The sequence below is a fragment of the Sardina pilchardus genome, chromosome 10, assembly GCF_963854185.1.
Source record: "Sardina pilchardus chromosome 10, fSarPil1.1, whole genome shotgun sequence".
Lineage (NCBI taxonomy): Eukaryota > Metazoa > Chordata > Actinopteri > Clupeiformes > Clupeidae > Sardina > Sardina pilchardus.
Window position 1 is genome coordinate 12788849 of NC_085003.1, and position 17001 is coordinate 12805849.

Consider the following 17001-nt stretch of genomic DNA (forward strand, 5'->3'; position numbering starts at 1 on the left):
GTGTGTTTTCTGAAAGTTTACCATGCAGAAATGTTTATAATTAAAAGGGAGAACAACCTGAATTGTGTTTAGAATAAGCCTGTCGCGACTCGGTCACATAAGAACGAAAGTGAAACATGTATCAACGGGACTTGTTTTGAAAATCACCGCCTGATCTGTACGCATTTACTGCACAATTGACAACAAACATATTCATATACAGCCATTTGCCAGTAGTTTAAAAATAGGTGTTCAGCGTCAGGCCTACATTTTGTCAGTGATATCCGAGTTTGTAAAGGGGATGTGAGAATAATCACTCATCATGTGACGAGCTGATATCGGATCGGGCGCGACAGGTTATTGTTCACTTGTGTCGAGATGTGGACGACAGTGTTTGTCTTATTCTTCGCTGTGTGGAAAGTCTCTCTTTCTACACCTGAAGTAACAGCAGAGGGTAAGTGACGAATTAGTAGGCTACTGACTTTACCCTCACTAGACTGGGCAACAAACTGAAAGTTATAATCACATTTGTCTCTAATTAGTCGGTACATTTATTGAACGCGCCATTATCACGTTGGTTGATTCTTTTAATTCAGTTGTTTGGTAGTAGTTTTGTTACCACTTGCAACATTCAGTTTCTTTGTGAGTTATGAGGCAAGAGTAGCCAAGGAGAATATAGGCCATTTGGCTGCTGATTGCATGCACAGGCTGCTGAACTAAATACACATGTTTGATGTTGCCTGTTATGAACTGGAGTATAAGGTTCCGAAACCCTTTGTTTATTACAGAGGAACATGACTTCAAGATATGGATGTCCAAGGTAAGATAGCCTATTGTAACAAGCGAAATATTAAAATTCCATTGGCCTGGTACCAGGGACTTCCCGAGGATCTACAAGGAAGTGGTTACCACCTAGTGCTATGCAGGCTAACAAATAAATCACTGATTCACACCAATTCCATCTACGTGGTATTCCATTAGGCTATTACATTTGGGACGAACTAATCCCATCATAAAATTCTCATGTTAGCTATTGTCTTAAACCTCAGCAAATATTGGAAATACAGTATACAGTATAATGCCATTGGATCAATTTCTTTAAAATTGCATTTGTCTGTTGTTGTCATTGTAAACTCACCCCTTTTATGTTTCAGTACAACAAAAAATATGACTTGATTGAGTATTACCAGCGCCTGAAGATATTCACTGAGAACAAGAAGGTGATTGAGACCCATAATGCAGGGAATCACTCATTCACAAGTAAGCCTATGCCAGTACACAATTGTACAGTATTTCAAGACAATCACACAGTAGTAGATAGTGTAAGGCACTGGAATTGGTCAAGTTTAATATGTCTCCATTTACTATGCAGTGGGGTTCAACCAGTTCTCTGATATGACCTTTGCTGAATTCCGGAAGTACTTCCTCTTGAAAGAACCCCAGGTTGGTGTGGAGTGTGAGTTATAGTCTTACAGTCAGTTGTTTGTTTGTTTTTTGGTCAGTGTTTTGTATACAGTTTTGTACTTCTGTATTCAGAACTGCTCTGCCACTCACGGGAACCATGCAGGAGGAAAGGGACCTTATCCTGATTCTATTGACTGGAGAAAGAAGGGGAATTATGTGACACATGTAAAAAATCAGGTAATCTGTGTCAGATTTGACCGACTAAGGCTGGGACAAAGGATCCCTTGATGAGGTCCTGTTCAATCAGTGTTGTGTTAGCATGTTGTGTGTTGTTTGTGTGCACTCACTAAATGTACTATATGCATGACATAACATTTCACAATGCATCAAAGTAACTGTAACTGTGCATCAATAGTACAGTACAGTAACTCACTGTGTTTATATGCAATGAGGAAACATAGGACTGTCTGGGGATCAACAATAACATTGTTGACTTGGTTTGACTTGAAATCTGTATTTATGACAGAGCCACAGGGTAACATTAAGACAATTTTCATAAAACTTCAGGCGCTGTGTTTTTGTGATGAGGTATGACATATAACATACTATTGATGAATATGTGGAATACTCATTTACGCATTTTGGTCATTTAAGGGGGGGTGTGGAAGCTGTTGGACATTCTCAACCACAGGCTGTTTGGAATCTGTAACTGCTATTTCCACTGGAAAGCTACTGTATCTGGTGAGATTAACAACATGTCCTTTGTGCTTCTTGCCTTTATTTTTGTTTGTTGTTTGTAGTACAATAAATGTGAGGAATACATTTGTGTACAGTATAGCTTAATATGAACAGGTTTAAAGAAAGATAAACGCACTCTCGAGTATATTCTCGTTCTTTTATCTATCTTGAATGCATGTACAAGACGGACGCATTTCGGCAAACAGCCGTCCTCAGCGTCTGAGGATGGCTGTTTGCCGAAATGCGTCCGTCTTGTACATGCAATCAAGATACTATATAAGATCTATTACTAGTTTTTCTTTTTACGCACCCAAAGAATTGATAAAATTGAGCGCATCTGCCTTTCTGGCTTAATATGAACAAGCGCTTCATAAGATATGAGTCTTTACTGGTCCTGTGCATTTGTGCTCATCTACTAGAGCAGAATGGTGGAAACACTAAGCTCTAGAGTTGGACTGATAGACTGATCGTTTTTAGAGCTTTAGGTAGAAATGCATACAGAATGAATATTTAAATGTGAATGTCTGACTTGTATGTAATCCTATACCTTTCAGTCTGAGCAACAGTTGGTAGACTGTGCCCAGGACTTCAACAACCATGGCTGTAATGGGTAAGTTGCTAAACTGATGAACTTGCTGAATATTAAAGTTAATGTACTGTACAACAAAAGGTTGTCACGGTGCCATGAATCCGAGGATGTAAACAGTCAGAAAAACACTCATTATGATCATATGTCTTCACAGTGGACTTCCCAGTCAAGCTTTTGAGTACATCATGTATAATAAAGGATTGATGACAGAAGATGACTACCCTTATGAAGGCGTTGTAAGTGCCAGTAGGCCTACCTTAATAACCACACAGCATTCTATTTAAGATTCTTTCGACTGGTACAACAAACACCACTCTGTGTACACAACACACTCAGCATGTCATTTTATGACTCGTTGCTTTTTACATGACACTTTCAGGTCTGACAAATAAACAGATGTATAAAGTATGTAATGTCAAAAAATATAAATCCAAAAACTATGGTCTCATAATCATAGAACATTACTACTTCTTGCAGGATGACGACTGTAGATTTAAACCTAATCTGGCTGCTGCTTTCGTGAAGGAAGTGGTCAACATTACAAAGGTGAGCCCTCATAACACAACAATTAGGAATACCATGAAAATAAAAGATATGAATCACAATACAAGCAAGATAAGAATCACAATACAAGCAAGATAAGAACGGAACCTTGCCCTTTATCACACTTGATTTGTGGCTGTCCTAGTATGAAGAGATGGAGATGGTGGATGCAGTTGCCAATCACAATCCTGTCAGCTTTGCCTATGAGGTAACTGGTGATTTCATGCACTACAAAAGTGGTGTTTACACAAGGTAGGCCCACGTCCTGGTACAGTAGAGATTTGTGTCTCTTGAATTAATGTATTGTTTATGTTTTTGCAATAAAGCATCACATGGCACAGTTGCACACTGTACTTACTATGTATTTTTAAGGAAAGAAAGATTTCCAGTCCTACAAAATCAGTCCTCCATGATGTTTGGGCTAGGCTATGCAACATCCTTTGACCATTCTATTTGAATGTCAGTGTGCAAGAGACATCTGAATGTGTGTTCACCAATGTGCACACTTGTGTGTATACACCAATACAAGTGGCACAGGCTACACAGATGCTCTGTCATTTCACTGACATTGAGGCAAAAATGCAGTCTGAGGTTGTGTGTTGGATTTTAAGTCTGTAACTCAACAGTCTTATGCAGTCTGAGCTAAATGTAAATCATTTTGCCAGCTATTTTGAATTTCTTTATTTAAGTAATAAGCCCCAAGAAGCCCTGATTGACATTTTAGGGATATTGGTTTGGTATTTTATGTTTTTATTAAAAATGTATTTATGTAAAAAAAAGAAAATTAACTTAGCAAAGAAGTGTTGTGTTTGTTGTTAGTCTGCTGCTGTTTGAAATGTCCCACATGTGATAACTAGATTTGACCAATGACCACCAGGTACAAACTACCCGTGACAATCTACTGATCTGTTTTTCTGTAAATGATTGCAGCACTAAGTGTCACAACACCACAGACATGGTGAATCATGCGGTGTTGGCCGTAGGCTATGGAGTGGAGAATGGACTTCCTTACTGGATCGTCAAGAACTCCTGGGGAACCGAATGGGGACTGGATGGGTAGGTCTATGAAATTACAATCATTAACTTCGTCCATCAGATCATATGTTGAAGTTGTAAAGCACAACCTTACTTCACCCATGGCGGATGCTAACTATAGAATATGCTTTGCAGACATTACATTGCCTTAAAGATGTGCTGGTTGTATGTTCACAGGTACTTCTACATTGAGCAAGGAAAGAACATGTGTGGCCTGGCAGCTTGTGCTTCTTACCCTGTGGTGTGAATTAAATAGATCAATGTGAACAGTAGGCTTTGGGCCCTAAATTACATTGTCGGCCCAGGACTCAGAAGAGGACTTAAAGGGATACCACTGTGTAGCACAAGTTTGAAATGTAGCCTAATACACAAATGCCTTTGTCTAAGACCTTATTGCAATGCTTGATAGGCTATAATATCGTCAGTGTTTGAAAATGTTTATAGCCCCTACAAAATGCAGTCTAACTAAAATAATCATAACCACTGAGTTGTAGTCTAACATAAGCAATGTTTTTTAATAGCCTACAACAGGTTGATTTTCATCAGCACATTAATACTTCGCCTGTTTGCATTGACTCACTTTGTATTTTTAGATTTAATCTAAACATGTAAATGAAGCGTTGTTTAGAATGCAAGATGTGTTTTATTAGGCCTATTCAACGTGTAATTTTATTCTAACTAAAGACTGCTCAGGGTTACCTGTCACTGTGTGCTGTGAATTTATGTCTCGTCACTTCACACTCCAGCTCGGATGGTGGCAGTAGTGTATTAATCATTGTGGTTGCTAACAATGCGCAAAAAAAGAAGATTACTTTTCTCCACCAATGAGAGTTGACTTCTAAGACGCGCAAAAATACCAACTGTCAGGAAAGGCCGACAGGCTTTTGTTTGTACTGGACTGTGCAGTGGTACGAGGGAAATAAATCAGATGGAATGTTTGTATGAGTCGTCATATGTTTACCATAGTTAGGTTGATACTTTGAATTGATAAATCATCTCTGAAATCCATGCATTCAGCGATGCACGCGAACGTTAGCAGCTACTGTTATGAATTCAGCTCGGTAGCTAACTAGCCGTGGTTAGCTGGCTGGTGTTGTTATTAACGTTAACTTATAAGTAGCTTTTTCCTCATGTGATAGGATAGCGTTTGTGTGTTTAGCAATGCCGAGTATTCCTCAGAATAATTTGAAGGAACAACTTGAACGACACAACCATGCTGTTCAGAGCAAATTGTCACTGGCCAGACCGAAACCTGGGTAAGTATGTATGCTAACATTCCTAGCAATAGCTAGGTTAATGTGCCTAGGCACATTAATCTTAAGAACTTTATGCTGAATAGTACATATCTTACTTACATAGAAATCTTTGATATCGCTTGCTGACAATATCATTTCATTTCTCCCAGGAGTTTTACTTTCAAAAAGAAGTCGACCTCGTCCAACTCCAACACTGATTGTGCATCAAAGGTAACGGGCTCAAGTGGTCTAGCAAACAGGAATGTCAATACTCCCCATAACAGTGCAGTAACCAAACCCCCTTTGCCGTTTTCAACCAAGACTGATAGGCCAACTCCAAAATTCAGCTTGCTCTCGGCTAACACGAAAAGCAAACCGCAAGCCATTACGCTTCCACCAAACCCATTTGCAGTCCATAAGTCCATCTCAGACCAGACATCTTCCAAACTCTCCACTGCACCGGTCAAGCAAGATGTAAAAGCTTCAGTAAACAAAACTTCTTTGCTGGACAGTTCTTTTGGCATCCACAACGACGACTGGGATGATTTTGATGACTTTGAGACTCCAGTCAAGGGGAGTACTGCGTCTCCAAGCCCTGCACCATTAGTGAGGGCTTTACATCCCCCCAGCACTGAACCAGGGAACACTCCAGTCAAAACGTTACCGGGCCATGTATTACCAGTACAGCTGTCGCATGAATTTGATGCAGAAACTGTTAAAGACCGAGGAACTGAAGGTGACAGAAAACAAGTTTGTAAAACCACCAACACAGAGCGACACAGTGCCGTCAGCGGCCATGGTGGTTCACTTGAAATTCCGCCGGCTATGGAAGATCTGGAGTGCGACTTTGAGATGTCCAGGGCTTTACAAAATGACGCTCACCCTCAACTGGAAGAGACTGACCCAGGAGACTCGCCAGTGAAGGTCACGAAAAGACACCGGTCAGTCCAGAAGAAACTGGCTGTGTTGAGCGACAGCGAGGACGAAGCTGTATTTGAGGCTAGGCCGTCAGACAAATTTCCAGAAGATGACTCTATTTGTATTCAAGGTTAGTACAATACTGTGCAATGTTGTCATGGTAGAAATTGAAACATATTTTGTGGCATGTTCAAAGGACTTTCCGTGTTTGCCGTTAACAGTGGTACAGGACATTTTATTAGGCCTATACATTTGAATTCATGGCAATTTGGTTTATTTTTGAATGACAGATACACAAATTGACTGCATTGACCCAAATGTCCTGCACATTGATGACGAATCAAGGGATATGGATTTCATACCACCCAAGGATGATAGCCCCTCTCTGAGGCCAAGGTAAATCACAATTAATGAAAGGAGTAGATCCTATGCACTTCTGCAAACAACTGGTGCATCCACGGCAGGGGACAAGCTGATCAAACTTACTGAGGTAGGGTACCGGAGCAGCACAGACGTTTGTTGAGACTTAATTTTTTAATGCGATGGTGCACAGCAAAACTGTTTTCTTTGCACTATTGTATTAAAAAATTAAGTCTCAACAAACATCTGTGCTGCTCCGGTATCCTTCCTCAGTTAAATCACAATTATTATTTCATGTTGACACCTTGATCAATCGGCTGGGTTATATTGTGTTTAGTACACCCTTCCTCCAAGACTTAATACTTCATGCTTATTGTAATTATGTTGAAAATTATGTTTGTATGCTACAGCAAAACAAGTCCCCGAAGCCTCTTACCCCACAGGGAGTCAGTTGGAAGTCTGTTTGGAGTCACTGACAGACAGTCCAAAGATACCAAGGGTATGCATGTTACTGCATTCACCCACAATATGTGATTGATATAATAATATAATATAACATATTGCCATATATGACATATTTTCTTTGCCGGCTGGAAAAAGTGCATTTAAGTGATCTCTCATTGTATTATTCTGTTTCGTCAGGACCTGATGCTAAATCAGACGATGCACTCTTCAGCATTATGGAAACTATTTGTCAACTGGTGGACACCATCCCTGAACATGAGTTGATTGGCCTAAATTGTGGTACTGATCTTCTTCTGCAGCGAGCCCAGAGGTGAGCAGAGCTGAATGAGAGTCTAAGTAGTTGTAGTCCAAAGGTGGACATTTTCTGTCACTTGGGAAAAAATTTGGTTGTGTGTTAACAATGAGGTACATATCTTCCTAGGAAAAGAATTCTTGCTAATGGAGGTATGCCTAGAACATCCACTTCAGACAAGGGAACAACACCACTGCCCAAGGCATCATTCCGGCAAAGTTCAGCTTTTGGCACCACACCCAGTGTAAAGTCAACAACGTCACCTTTCTGTGAGGAGAGCAAGAACGGTTCCAAGACAGAGTTCCTGTTCAGGAAGTCCATCTCCTCCGTCATGCCAGTGGATTATGACAGCAGTGTCTTTGAAGACTCTAGCTGCCTCATCAGCGATGTCCAGACTCCAGGGTCCTCCTGGAGACCCTCAACGTCCTCCATCAAACCCACTTTCACTGAGGAGAAAAGGGACAAGTGCTCCAGCAGCTTCAACTTTTGGAGCAGTAATGACCAGAAGGATGACTGCTTCTCGAGGCCGTCCTCCCGGCAGTCTGATGTTCAGATAGTAGACGATGACGAACCAGAGCCCTCGTTTTACTCCCCTAAGAAGCCATCTAGTGGACCTGAGGTGACCACGGAAAGCAGAGGGGGACACACCAGGCAGTCGTCCAGTCACACAAATAACTGGACAGACGCAGATGGGGATGACTTCTACATTGACGACTTTGACATCGATGAGTTTGATGAGGCAGACATTCCGGAGTACTTTGACGAACCTCCGACTACGAGCACCTCCACTTCGAATCGGACCTCCACTTCACTCGTCTCTACAATACGGGAGGGAGGGCCAGTGAAATCCACACCGGCCAGGAGTGCAGTCTCCACACCGAGCCCTGCCCCTGCTCCTAAACCTTCCAAGCCCTCTACTCCAGGTGAGTTTAAGAACAGGATTAAAAATAAGAATTGAGACCCCTTCACTCAATGTCTCTTTTTGTTAAGCTTGCAAGATGTTTACACTACAATTTACTTGTGCGATTCTTATAGGTTATATATTTTATTTTTACAATAAAATAGTCCTGTGATTCTAAATCCCTTTTGTGACAATACTGTTATATAAAGCAAAAGCTAGGTGGGGAAACTCCTCTTTTCCACATGTACATTGAAACTGAGAGAAACACACCAATGCTGTTTTCATGCGTCCTCTCTTACAGAGCCCGATTTCCGTAACCCGGCCCATGACCGGTTCAGGGGCTTCACCTTCCCCCACTCGGCAGAGATGATGAAGATCTTCCACAAAAGGTTCGGTCTGCACCAGTTCCGCTTCAACCAGCTGGAGGCCATCAATGCTTCCCTACTGGGCATTGACACGTTTGTCTTGATGCCTACAGGTTTGTCACACAAAAGCAGCTGCAAATTAGCTTCATGTTTTGCAATTGGGGATGGAGGGAGTTTAGTCTGATAACTCAAGTGACAACATGCTATCCATTTTTTCATGATTTAGTAGTATGAAAAAAAAATCAATGTATAATGTGTTGCTTTGTTTTGGTTTGGTTTGAAGGAGGAGGTAAAAGTCTGTGCTACCAGCTGCCTGCATGTGTGACATCAGGTGTCACCGTGGTGATCTCACCACTGCGCTCACTGATTGTGGACCAGCTGCAGAAGCTCACCACCTTGGGTGTAAGACATAAATAATCATTACACGGTCCTATTTGATGTACGGAGTGCTAAGATGCTGTATGTGTGTCCTTTAACAAATAAGGATTAGTTACAAATATAAATGATCAAACGCATAGGGATTGGCAGGCAATACTGTACATAAGCTTTGCATTTGTGAACAGTGAACAGTGAACAGTATGCTTTCAAGTAGGCCCGGGTCCCAACTTGTCTCTGTTTTCCTGTCCTGTCACTGGTGTAGATCCCAGCCTCCAGTCTGTCTGGGGACAAGAAGGACAGCGAGGTCAACCGCATCTACATGCAGCTGTCCAAGAAGGACCCAGTCATCAAGCTGCTCTATGCCACACCAGAGAAGGTGAGTTGGCGGGAAGGGGGTCTGTGTGTCTGTCTCACACAGACGCACACACAGTGAGAGCTCTGTGGTTTAGCAGCACGCCTTCCTGGGATGGTCTTTTGCCAGCTGTTTTTTTTTTACCAAATTATCCATCTAATCCATCTAATCCATCTAGTGCTCAACCATAACTGAGATCCTACAGCGGGATTGAAGAGAGCAATTGTGGTTTGTAAATGTTTTGTAGTGTTATTCTGGTGGAGATGGATATGGCGTATGGCGTGCGGTCATTTGTTCTTGACTAGCGGACATTTGTCTCTCCTCAGGTCTCGGCGAGTGGTAGGATGACCAGCGCGCTGCAGAACCTGTTTGAGAGGGGCCTCCTCGCACGCTTTGTCATTGACGAGGCTCATTGTGTCAGTCAGGTACGGAGGCTTGCCCGAGGTGCTTGAGAAAAACACAAATCATAGCACCTCTTAAATTGTAATTGTGTGAATGATGGTTTGCTGTGCTTGAAAATAGTTCATTTGCAGCCACATCCCTCCCATGATGTAGCTTCCCCTACAGCTTTAGCGTGTGTATGTTACAACACTCCTCAATCTCTTAGTCCATATATTTTGACGCACCTTTCCTTTCTTCACTTAGTGGGGTCATGACTTCCGACCAGACTACAAGCGCCTGAACGAGCTGCGGCAGAAATTTCCCAGGGTGCCCATCATGGCTCTCACGGCCACGGCGACTCCGCGTGTGCAGAAGGACATCCTCAACCAGCTGCAGATGACCTCCCCACAGGTGTATGTACCACAGCGTGGCCCAGCACACATACTGTTGTGTGGCTATGGGCTCCTCTCATTCGGCTTTTTATCTATCCTCCCTTCCTTCCTCGGACCTCCGGCCCGTTCCCTAGATAAAGAATGATGGGGCGGTAACAATGGGATGGTCTATCCAGTGTTCTTTTTAGATCAGTAGGAAAGAGTCGGAGGATCGAAGAGAGGAGAGAGGTTGAGAAGGGACCTTTGTCATTTCTGACTGTCCTCACATAATCTAGTTGTTATAGATTGATGGCAAAATTAGAGTATCTGATATTTGATTTCATCACAGTGGTAACTGTTTATGTTAATTTATGTCCCGCAGTATGGCTTAATCAAAACAATATTTTGACATCAAGATGTAGAACATTCCAGAAAAAAACCCATCTCTTCAGTCTCTTCTCTTTATCGCTGTAGATGCAAACTTTCATGCTTTAGTAAATCTCTTGGCTGAATAGTGCATTATCCATCTGTGTTGAAACAGCTTCAACATGAGTTTTAATCGACACAACTTGAAGTATACGGTCCTACCCAAAAAACCCAAGAAAGTTGACGAGGACTGTAAAGAATGGATCAAAAAACACTACCCACGTGAGTAGCTGCATTTCCTTTCTTTCTGTAAATTGCTGTACTTTCTGCACATGTTTTTTTGGTCACACTTTACCTGTATAGTCCCATTTAGATATTCTCATATTGTTCATGCGTTGTTAACTAAAATGTATTGTGATGGTTAGGGGTTGGGTTTGCTTAAGGTCATGTTCAATTATTGTTTAAGAACTATTTCATCTCTACAGATGATCTATAAAATCTTTGTGTAGGCAAACTAAGTAAAATAAGACTATGAAAATGTTTCATGCAATTTAATGTACTCTCCTGCCTGATCCTTTCATACAGTATGCTCCATTATGGCATATTTATGTGTGTGTGTGTAGTAGTAGTGTTTTAAGAGTTATTTTGGCTTCCTTGGGCTGTAGGTGGCTCTGGCATCGTGTACTGCTTGTCCAGGAATGACTGTGATGCCATGGCAGAGTCTCTGCAGAGAGCGGGCATTGCCGCCCTGGCATACCATGCGGGCCTGAACGACAGCGATCGAGAGTACGTCCAGAGCAAGTGGATCAACCAGGACGGCTGCCAGGTGAGCCCGGTGCTCCTCTCAACCAGCTGACTGGGACCTCCTCACCATTCGTGATCTGCTTCATTCAGGTGTCCTGGGAATAATCTAGAACGTTTGTAAAAATGTGACTGAATCATCAGGTGTATGAAATTGGATTCAGAGTCATCATCTTGGGTTGTGTCGTTTTCCCAACAGTTGTACTGCAATGTCCTGTCTTTAGATATAGCCACTAGGGGGCCTTAAACTGCGGTTGTGTATACAAGTTCCATACAAATACTAGACTACTAACTCTAGTTAGTTATTTTGTCTTTGTTTGAAATAGTTAATTGCAATTCTTTAATCAGATAGATCAATTATATTTTTGGAGTTGAGGATGCAGTCGCAGATTCAGGGATAAATTCTGAAAAACATACACCTGCCACATAACTTGGCACAGGTGCAGGATAAAATATACTGTATATCAAAGGCAGACATTAGTTATTGAGTATTCATGCCCTGCTCAGTAAAAACCAGAAAGCAGCTGGCTTGTAAAGATGCAGACAACAGATTAAAATACTTTCCATTCTATTTGTAGTACCTCTCCCTTTTTTAATTTGTTCATATGAAAAATTAAACCCGAATGAATGAATAGCAAAACCAGTAAACAGGCCTCAGAGAATGCATTTATTTTCCCTTTTTTTTCCCTCACTATTATTACATAATCAAATCGAGCACCAGTTTTATATGTAGACGATGTGTACACTTTTCAGGTCATCTGTGCCACCATTGCCTTTGGCATGGGCATAGACAAGCCGGACGTGCGCTACGTCATCCATGCCAGCCTTCCCAAGTCTGTGGAGGGCTACTACCAGGAGTCGGGCAGGGCGGGCAGAGATGGGGAGATGTCCGAGTGTGTGCTCTTCTACGCCTATAACGACGTCATCCGCATCAAGAGGCTCCTCACCAGTACGTATCTTCCTCTCTGTGTGTGTGTGTGTGTGTGTTGGGAGGGGGGGGGGTTTTATCTCCAGGGCCTAGATTTGGTCATTTCATTATGAAGATACAGCTGGAAACAACTCATTGGAATATCAGGTGTTAATAACGAAGCTCACTGCTGTGCTGATTGAGGCTACAGTATGCCCATTTGCTTACAATACATTGAGAGCAGAGCACCATTGCATTATATAAAGAATGAATGTAGACCAAATAATCCTCTCTTCCCACGTGTCTCTGTTTGGGGCCTTTTGTGGAGGCTTTTAGCGAGCTCTAGATTGGTTTCCTTTTGCATGTTTTCTCAAGGCAGACCTTGATGGTCAGTATCAAGTATTCTGTCTTGACAGATTATATTTCAACTTCAAACTTAACAAATGCATCTTCACTGTTTATTTGCCACCTGTCGTGCAGTGGACAAGGATGGGAACCGGCAGGCCCGCGCCACCCACTTCAACAACCTGCACAGCATGGTGCACTTCTGCGAGAACATGGCGGAGTGCAGGCGCATCCAGCTGCTGGCTTACTTCGGCGAGCACAATTTCAACAAGAGCTTCTGCAGGGAGCACCCTGAGGTCATATGTGACAACTGCTCTAGACCAAATGTGAGTGTCTGTCTGCCCCTGATAAGCCCCTTACTCAAACGGTCCTCTTGTCATGGCCCTGGGCCAGAACTGGGGGCTCATTATTTAGTTAAAACAAGAAAAAAAATCTGTAGTTCTTTGGTAGTCGTTTTGTATTCTGACAAACATCTGTCAGACATTTTTGTTGTATGTTTTTGTGTGGCTGAGCAGTGTCTTTATTTGGTGTGAAGTTGCGACGTAGCTCTGCGGCTCTAACTATGACCTTTGACCTTGGCCTGCAGAAATACAAGGTGAGAAATGTGACCGAGGACGTGAAGAAGATTGTGAAGTTTGTGCAGGAGAACTGTGAGAAAGTGGGCAACCGCTACAACAAATCTGCTCAGCAGAGCCGACTAACCCTGAACATGCTCGTGGACATCTTCATCGGTAAGTATGTTTATTTTAACCTCTGGTAACTGCAAGAGGCTTATTATAGGATGTAACTGTGCCACAACCAGAGGATTGTAACCATCCTGTCATAACCTCTTTTTTTCGGCACAGTTGCATGTGATATAAAGCGTGCTATATAGAGAGAAGTTTGAATATAGTATGAAATTGTTGCAAAAAATTGTGTTTTTTAAATTGTTGTTAGGATTGCTCTTAAAAGCTTAAAAGGTTTTTACCATGTTGTGGTTTGTTTAAAATGTGTCAGCCAAATGTAATGTAATCTAATGTAATGAAACCATGTCGGTATCCTCAGGTCACAAGAGTGCCCGCGTCCAGACAGGGATGTTCGGGGTCGGCGCTGCCTACACTAGACACAACGCTGACCGTCTCTTCAAGAAGCTGGTGCTGGACAAAATCGTGGAGGAGGATCTGTACATCACGAATAACGGGCAGGCCGTGGCCTACATCTCCGCTGGCCCCAAGGCCATGAACGTCCAGAGCGGCCACATGCAGGTGAGAGAGGACAGCCAGAGTTGCTCGCAGTCAGCGCACTCCTTATGACCGATGAGGAAACCTCCAGTGTATTGTTGATTTGTCCTATGGGTCATTCTGAGAGATCGCAAAGGTACACTATGCAGTTTCAGGTATTTTTGGCGACTCCAAAGCTCCCCCTAGAGTCGTGAAATATTTATGTTACTTTGCTGTTGTAAATAGCCTACTTATTTATGGCCTCTTCCCCCTTTGCTTTTGCAGTCATGATATGATAGTTCATGTCTCCAGAGTTGGGGTGTAACAGTTCCTGTTCCTGTACCGTGTGGTATTTCAGGTGGAATTCTACGAGACGGAGAATGCCTCCAGCATCAGGAAGCACAAGGCGGCGGTCACCAAGAATGTGTCCAAGAGGGAGGAGATGGTGCAGAAATGCCTGGAGGAGCTCAACGACCTGTGCAAGAAGCTGGGCAAGATCTTTGGCATCCACTACTACAACATCTTCTCCACTGCCACGCTCAAGAAGATCGCTGGTGGGTTGGATACCTTTGCAGACCATTAGCTTATTTATAACACTCCCACTCTACTTTCTCTGTTTTTAACTCAAATCTGGCTGTCACATACTCAAAGCTGAAACCTAGTATGGAATGCGCTATGCTCAAACACTGGGGTATTTGATGGCAGGTTTTGTCGATCTCACATTGTTTTGGGGAAGCCTGATGAGTGACTGTCGCGTCTCATGGGGCTTTTAATGTGTTGTGAATCTTGCTTGTTACTGATTGGCTGTCCCCGCGATTGCAGAGACGCTGTCTGCGGACCCCGACGTGTTGCTGCAGATTGATGGCGTGACGGAGGACAAGCTGGAGAAGTACGGAGCAGAACTCATCGAGCTGCTGCAGAAGTACTCCGAGTGGCAGCTCCCTGGTGAGACACACACACACACACACACACAGCCTCTGCAGTGCCACACACACACACACACATGGCTACAGCCTCTGCAGTGCCCCCATGCCTTAATATATCATTATTATCAATCATTTCTAGTGTAATATCTGGCAAGGCAAACAGTGATCCATACTCCTCATCTTTAGTCATTCAGAGGGAGGCAATAAGTAAGTTTGTCTCTAGCTGTGTACATGATTACCATTAGTTTCTTATGGCCATCAATTCTGTGTGACTCAGACTTTCACTGCGTGTCATTCAGCCTACTTCTATCAGTACAATTGTATGCAGTGAGCTGTCTGCACTGTGTTTATTTGCGTGGTAGTGTATAGTGTTGTCTCATATTCAACACAAACTCTATTCGCTTAGAGGAAATGACTATCTCAGCATTCAGACACAATGTTGCTGGTGTCTTCTATTCCACAGTGACATACGGTAGTCGTCAAAACAGTTTAATGTTATAACTTGTTTGCACATTTTGGATGGTGCTGCTCCAGCTGGCTCAACTGCTCCCTCCCCTACCGCTGTACGGCAAAGATAACGACCGTTGAGGGTCAAAACGTTTTTCGTGTTCCACTCAACATTTATACTGTTATCATGAGTGGCCCATCCGGGTAATGCCTGTTGCCATAATGTTCAGTGTGAATGCCTTTGTGCGCTCGAGATAAGTAATTTAAAAGTAAAGAAGTACTCAGAATGAGATGCCGTGTCTGATTGGTCCCCCCTCCTATCAGTCGAAGAAGAGCCGGAGAGTTCCGGCTGGATTGACACGGCGGCGGGTCGCCACGACATGGACGAAGACGAGGACGAGGAAGACGAGTCGTCGACCTACTTCCGGGGCAACAGCCGAGGGGGGAAGAGGAAAAAGGCGGGGTACTCCAGGAAGCCCAAGAGGAGAAGAGGAGGCTACCAGAACCAGAGCTCCTCGGCCAAAGGGTGAGCGTTCCCTCCGCAGTCGGGGAACCACACACTCATTAGTTTAAAGGAACCGTATGTAGGTTCTTGTCCAGAACTGGTACTGCAATCACTTTCAAAATACTGTACAGCGGTGTACACCGCTGCTGTGGTAACTAGAGCAGAGCTGGCAGCCCGGATGCTGAAATACTACTGACTTTGAGTAGATAGGTGGAGGGCCAAAACACAACATGTAAACATCAACATCAGTTGAGGGCTGCAACTTCACTTTTTTGAAATGGGCATGATTTCTTAATGTCTAGTGACATATCAGGGCCATTTTATGATGAATTGAAATACATTTCTTACGTACGGTTCCTTTAACAGAATCCATTAGCCATTGTTAGCCTTTTTTTCCTCATCTGTTCCTTTCTCATTTTATCTGTGCCTTCTGATATTTGTCTCTACTTGTTTCTCTTCGAGTCGTCTCTCCTCCTCATCTGTCTCCTCGTCTCTGTGCAGGGGGTACAGCAACAGCTCCTGGAACTCCTCTGGCTCCTACAGCGGCAGCAGCAGCAGCAGGGGTGGTTATAAATCTCGAGGCCGCGGCGCGGCAGGTCGAGGGGCGTCCGGCCGAGGGAGCACGAGCAGCGCTCCGCAGGCGAGCGCAGCAGGCCGGAGACCGGGCTTCATGGCTATGCCGGCACCCCAGAGCGCGGCACGCCCCTTCCTCAAACCTGTCTTCTCCCACATGCCCTGAAGAGGGAGCTGTTTCACTGACCTCAGATAAGTCCAGCAATGAGCTGACTGCCAGGTGTAAATATGTGTAATATTTGTTAGATAAACATTGTTTGTATATATGTTTTTGTATGTATAGTCCTGTATTCAGGATATCTGTTTCTTCTTTTGTTGAAATAATAGGTCATTTAAGTTATAAAGTTGAACAGTTTTAGCCTTAACAGTCATTTAATGATGATTATATTTGAATAATTGTGCTAGTGTTCCATGCATTACAAAGGATAACCTGCCATAGAGTCAGTATAGGAACTTTTCTTTGTTAATATTTGGACCAAAAGTACATTTTCGATCCATCATACTGGCATGAACTGTTAACTCCCTATCGACTAGCCTGACCTCAGACAAAACCGTACGCTGCAGTCAATTTTATATGCTGTAAATAAATAAATGATAAATAAAGGGGTACAATCAACAGATATTGT

The 17001-nt window shown here is 43.1% G+C and overlaps 2 protein-coding genes across 3 annotated transcripts; both read left to right on the plus strand.

Moving 5' to 3' along the window:
• The first annotated feature begins 156 nt into the window (after positions 1–156).
• Positions 157–4998, plus strand: ctsh (cathepsin H). Its single transcript, XM_062546460.1, has 12 exons — positions 157–433; positions 768–799; positions 1134–1239; positions 1352–1422; positions 1516–1620; positions 2038–2124; positions 2676–2731; positions 2865–2946; positions 3188–3256; positions 3399–3505; positions 4184–4309; positions 4466–4998. The coding sequence occupies exons 1-12, from the start codon at positions 358–360 to the stop codon at positions 4533–4535; spliced, it is 987 nt and encodes a 328-aa protein (XP_062402444.1). The 5' UTR covers positions 157–357; the 3' UTR covers positions 4536–4998.
• Positions 4999–5149: 151 nt separating this feature from the next.
• Positions 5150–16995, plus strand: blm (BLM RecQ like helicase). 2 transcript variants are annotated; one of them, XM_062546459.1, is made up of 22 exons: positions 5150–5544; positions 5694–5754; positions 5845–6571; positions 6732–6837; positions 7212–7300; positions 7444–7576; positions 7688–8481; positions 8761–8937; positions 9108–9226; positions 9465–9578; positions 9881–9979; positions 10200–10348; positions 10848–10954; positions 11338–11498; positions 12227–12422; positions 12861–13051; positions 13312–13456; positions 13770–13969; positions 14283–14478; positions 14747–14869; positions 15622–15823; positions 16304–16995. In XM_062546459.1, exons 1-22 carry the CDS (start codon positions 5450–5452, stop codon positions 16539–16541), a joined length of 4422 nt encoding a protein of 1473 aa, XP_062402443.1. In that variant the 5' UTR covers positions 5150–5449; the 3' UTR covers positions 16542–16995. The 2 variants fall into 2 exon arrangements, with proteins under 2 accessions (XP_062402443.1, XP_062402442.1); XM_062546458.1 differs by having other exon boundaries at positions 5694–6571.
• Positions 16996–17001: the final 6 nt, after the last annotated feature.

Excerpts from the sequence above, each read along its gene's own strand:
- blm (XM_062546458.1), top strand. The coding sequence starts at position 5,450 with ATGCCGAGTATTCCTCAGAATAATTTGAAGGAACAACTTGAACGACAC. Across the intron at positions 10,349-10,847 it reads CAGATGACCTCCCCACAGGT|CTTCAACATGAGTTTTAATC; the intron begins GTATGTACCACA and ends GTGTTGAAACAG. Across the intron at positions 12,423-12,860 it reads CATCAAGAGGCTCCTCACCA|TGGACAAGGATGGGAACCGG; the intron begins GTACGTATCTTC and ends CCTGTCGTGCAG.
- ctsh (XM_062546460.1), top strand. The coding sequence starts at position 358 with ATGTGGACGACAGTGTTTGTCTTATTCTTCGCTGTGTGGAAAGTCTCT. Across the intron at positions 1,423-1,515 it reads TCCTCTTGAAAGAACCCCAG|AACTGCTCTGCCACTCACGG; the intron begins GTTGGTGTGGAG and ends TTCTGTATTCAG. Across the intron at positions 3,506-4,183 it reads AAAAGTGGTGTTTACACAAG|CACTAAGTGTCACAACACCA; the intron begins GTAGGCCCACGT and ends AAATGATTGCAG.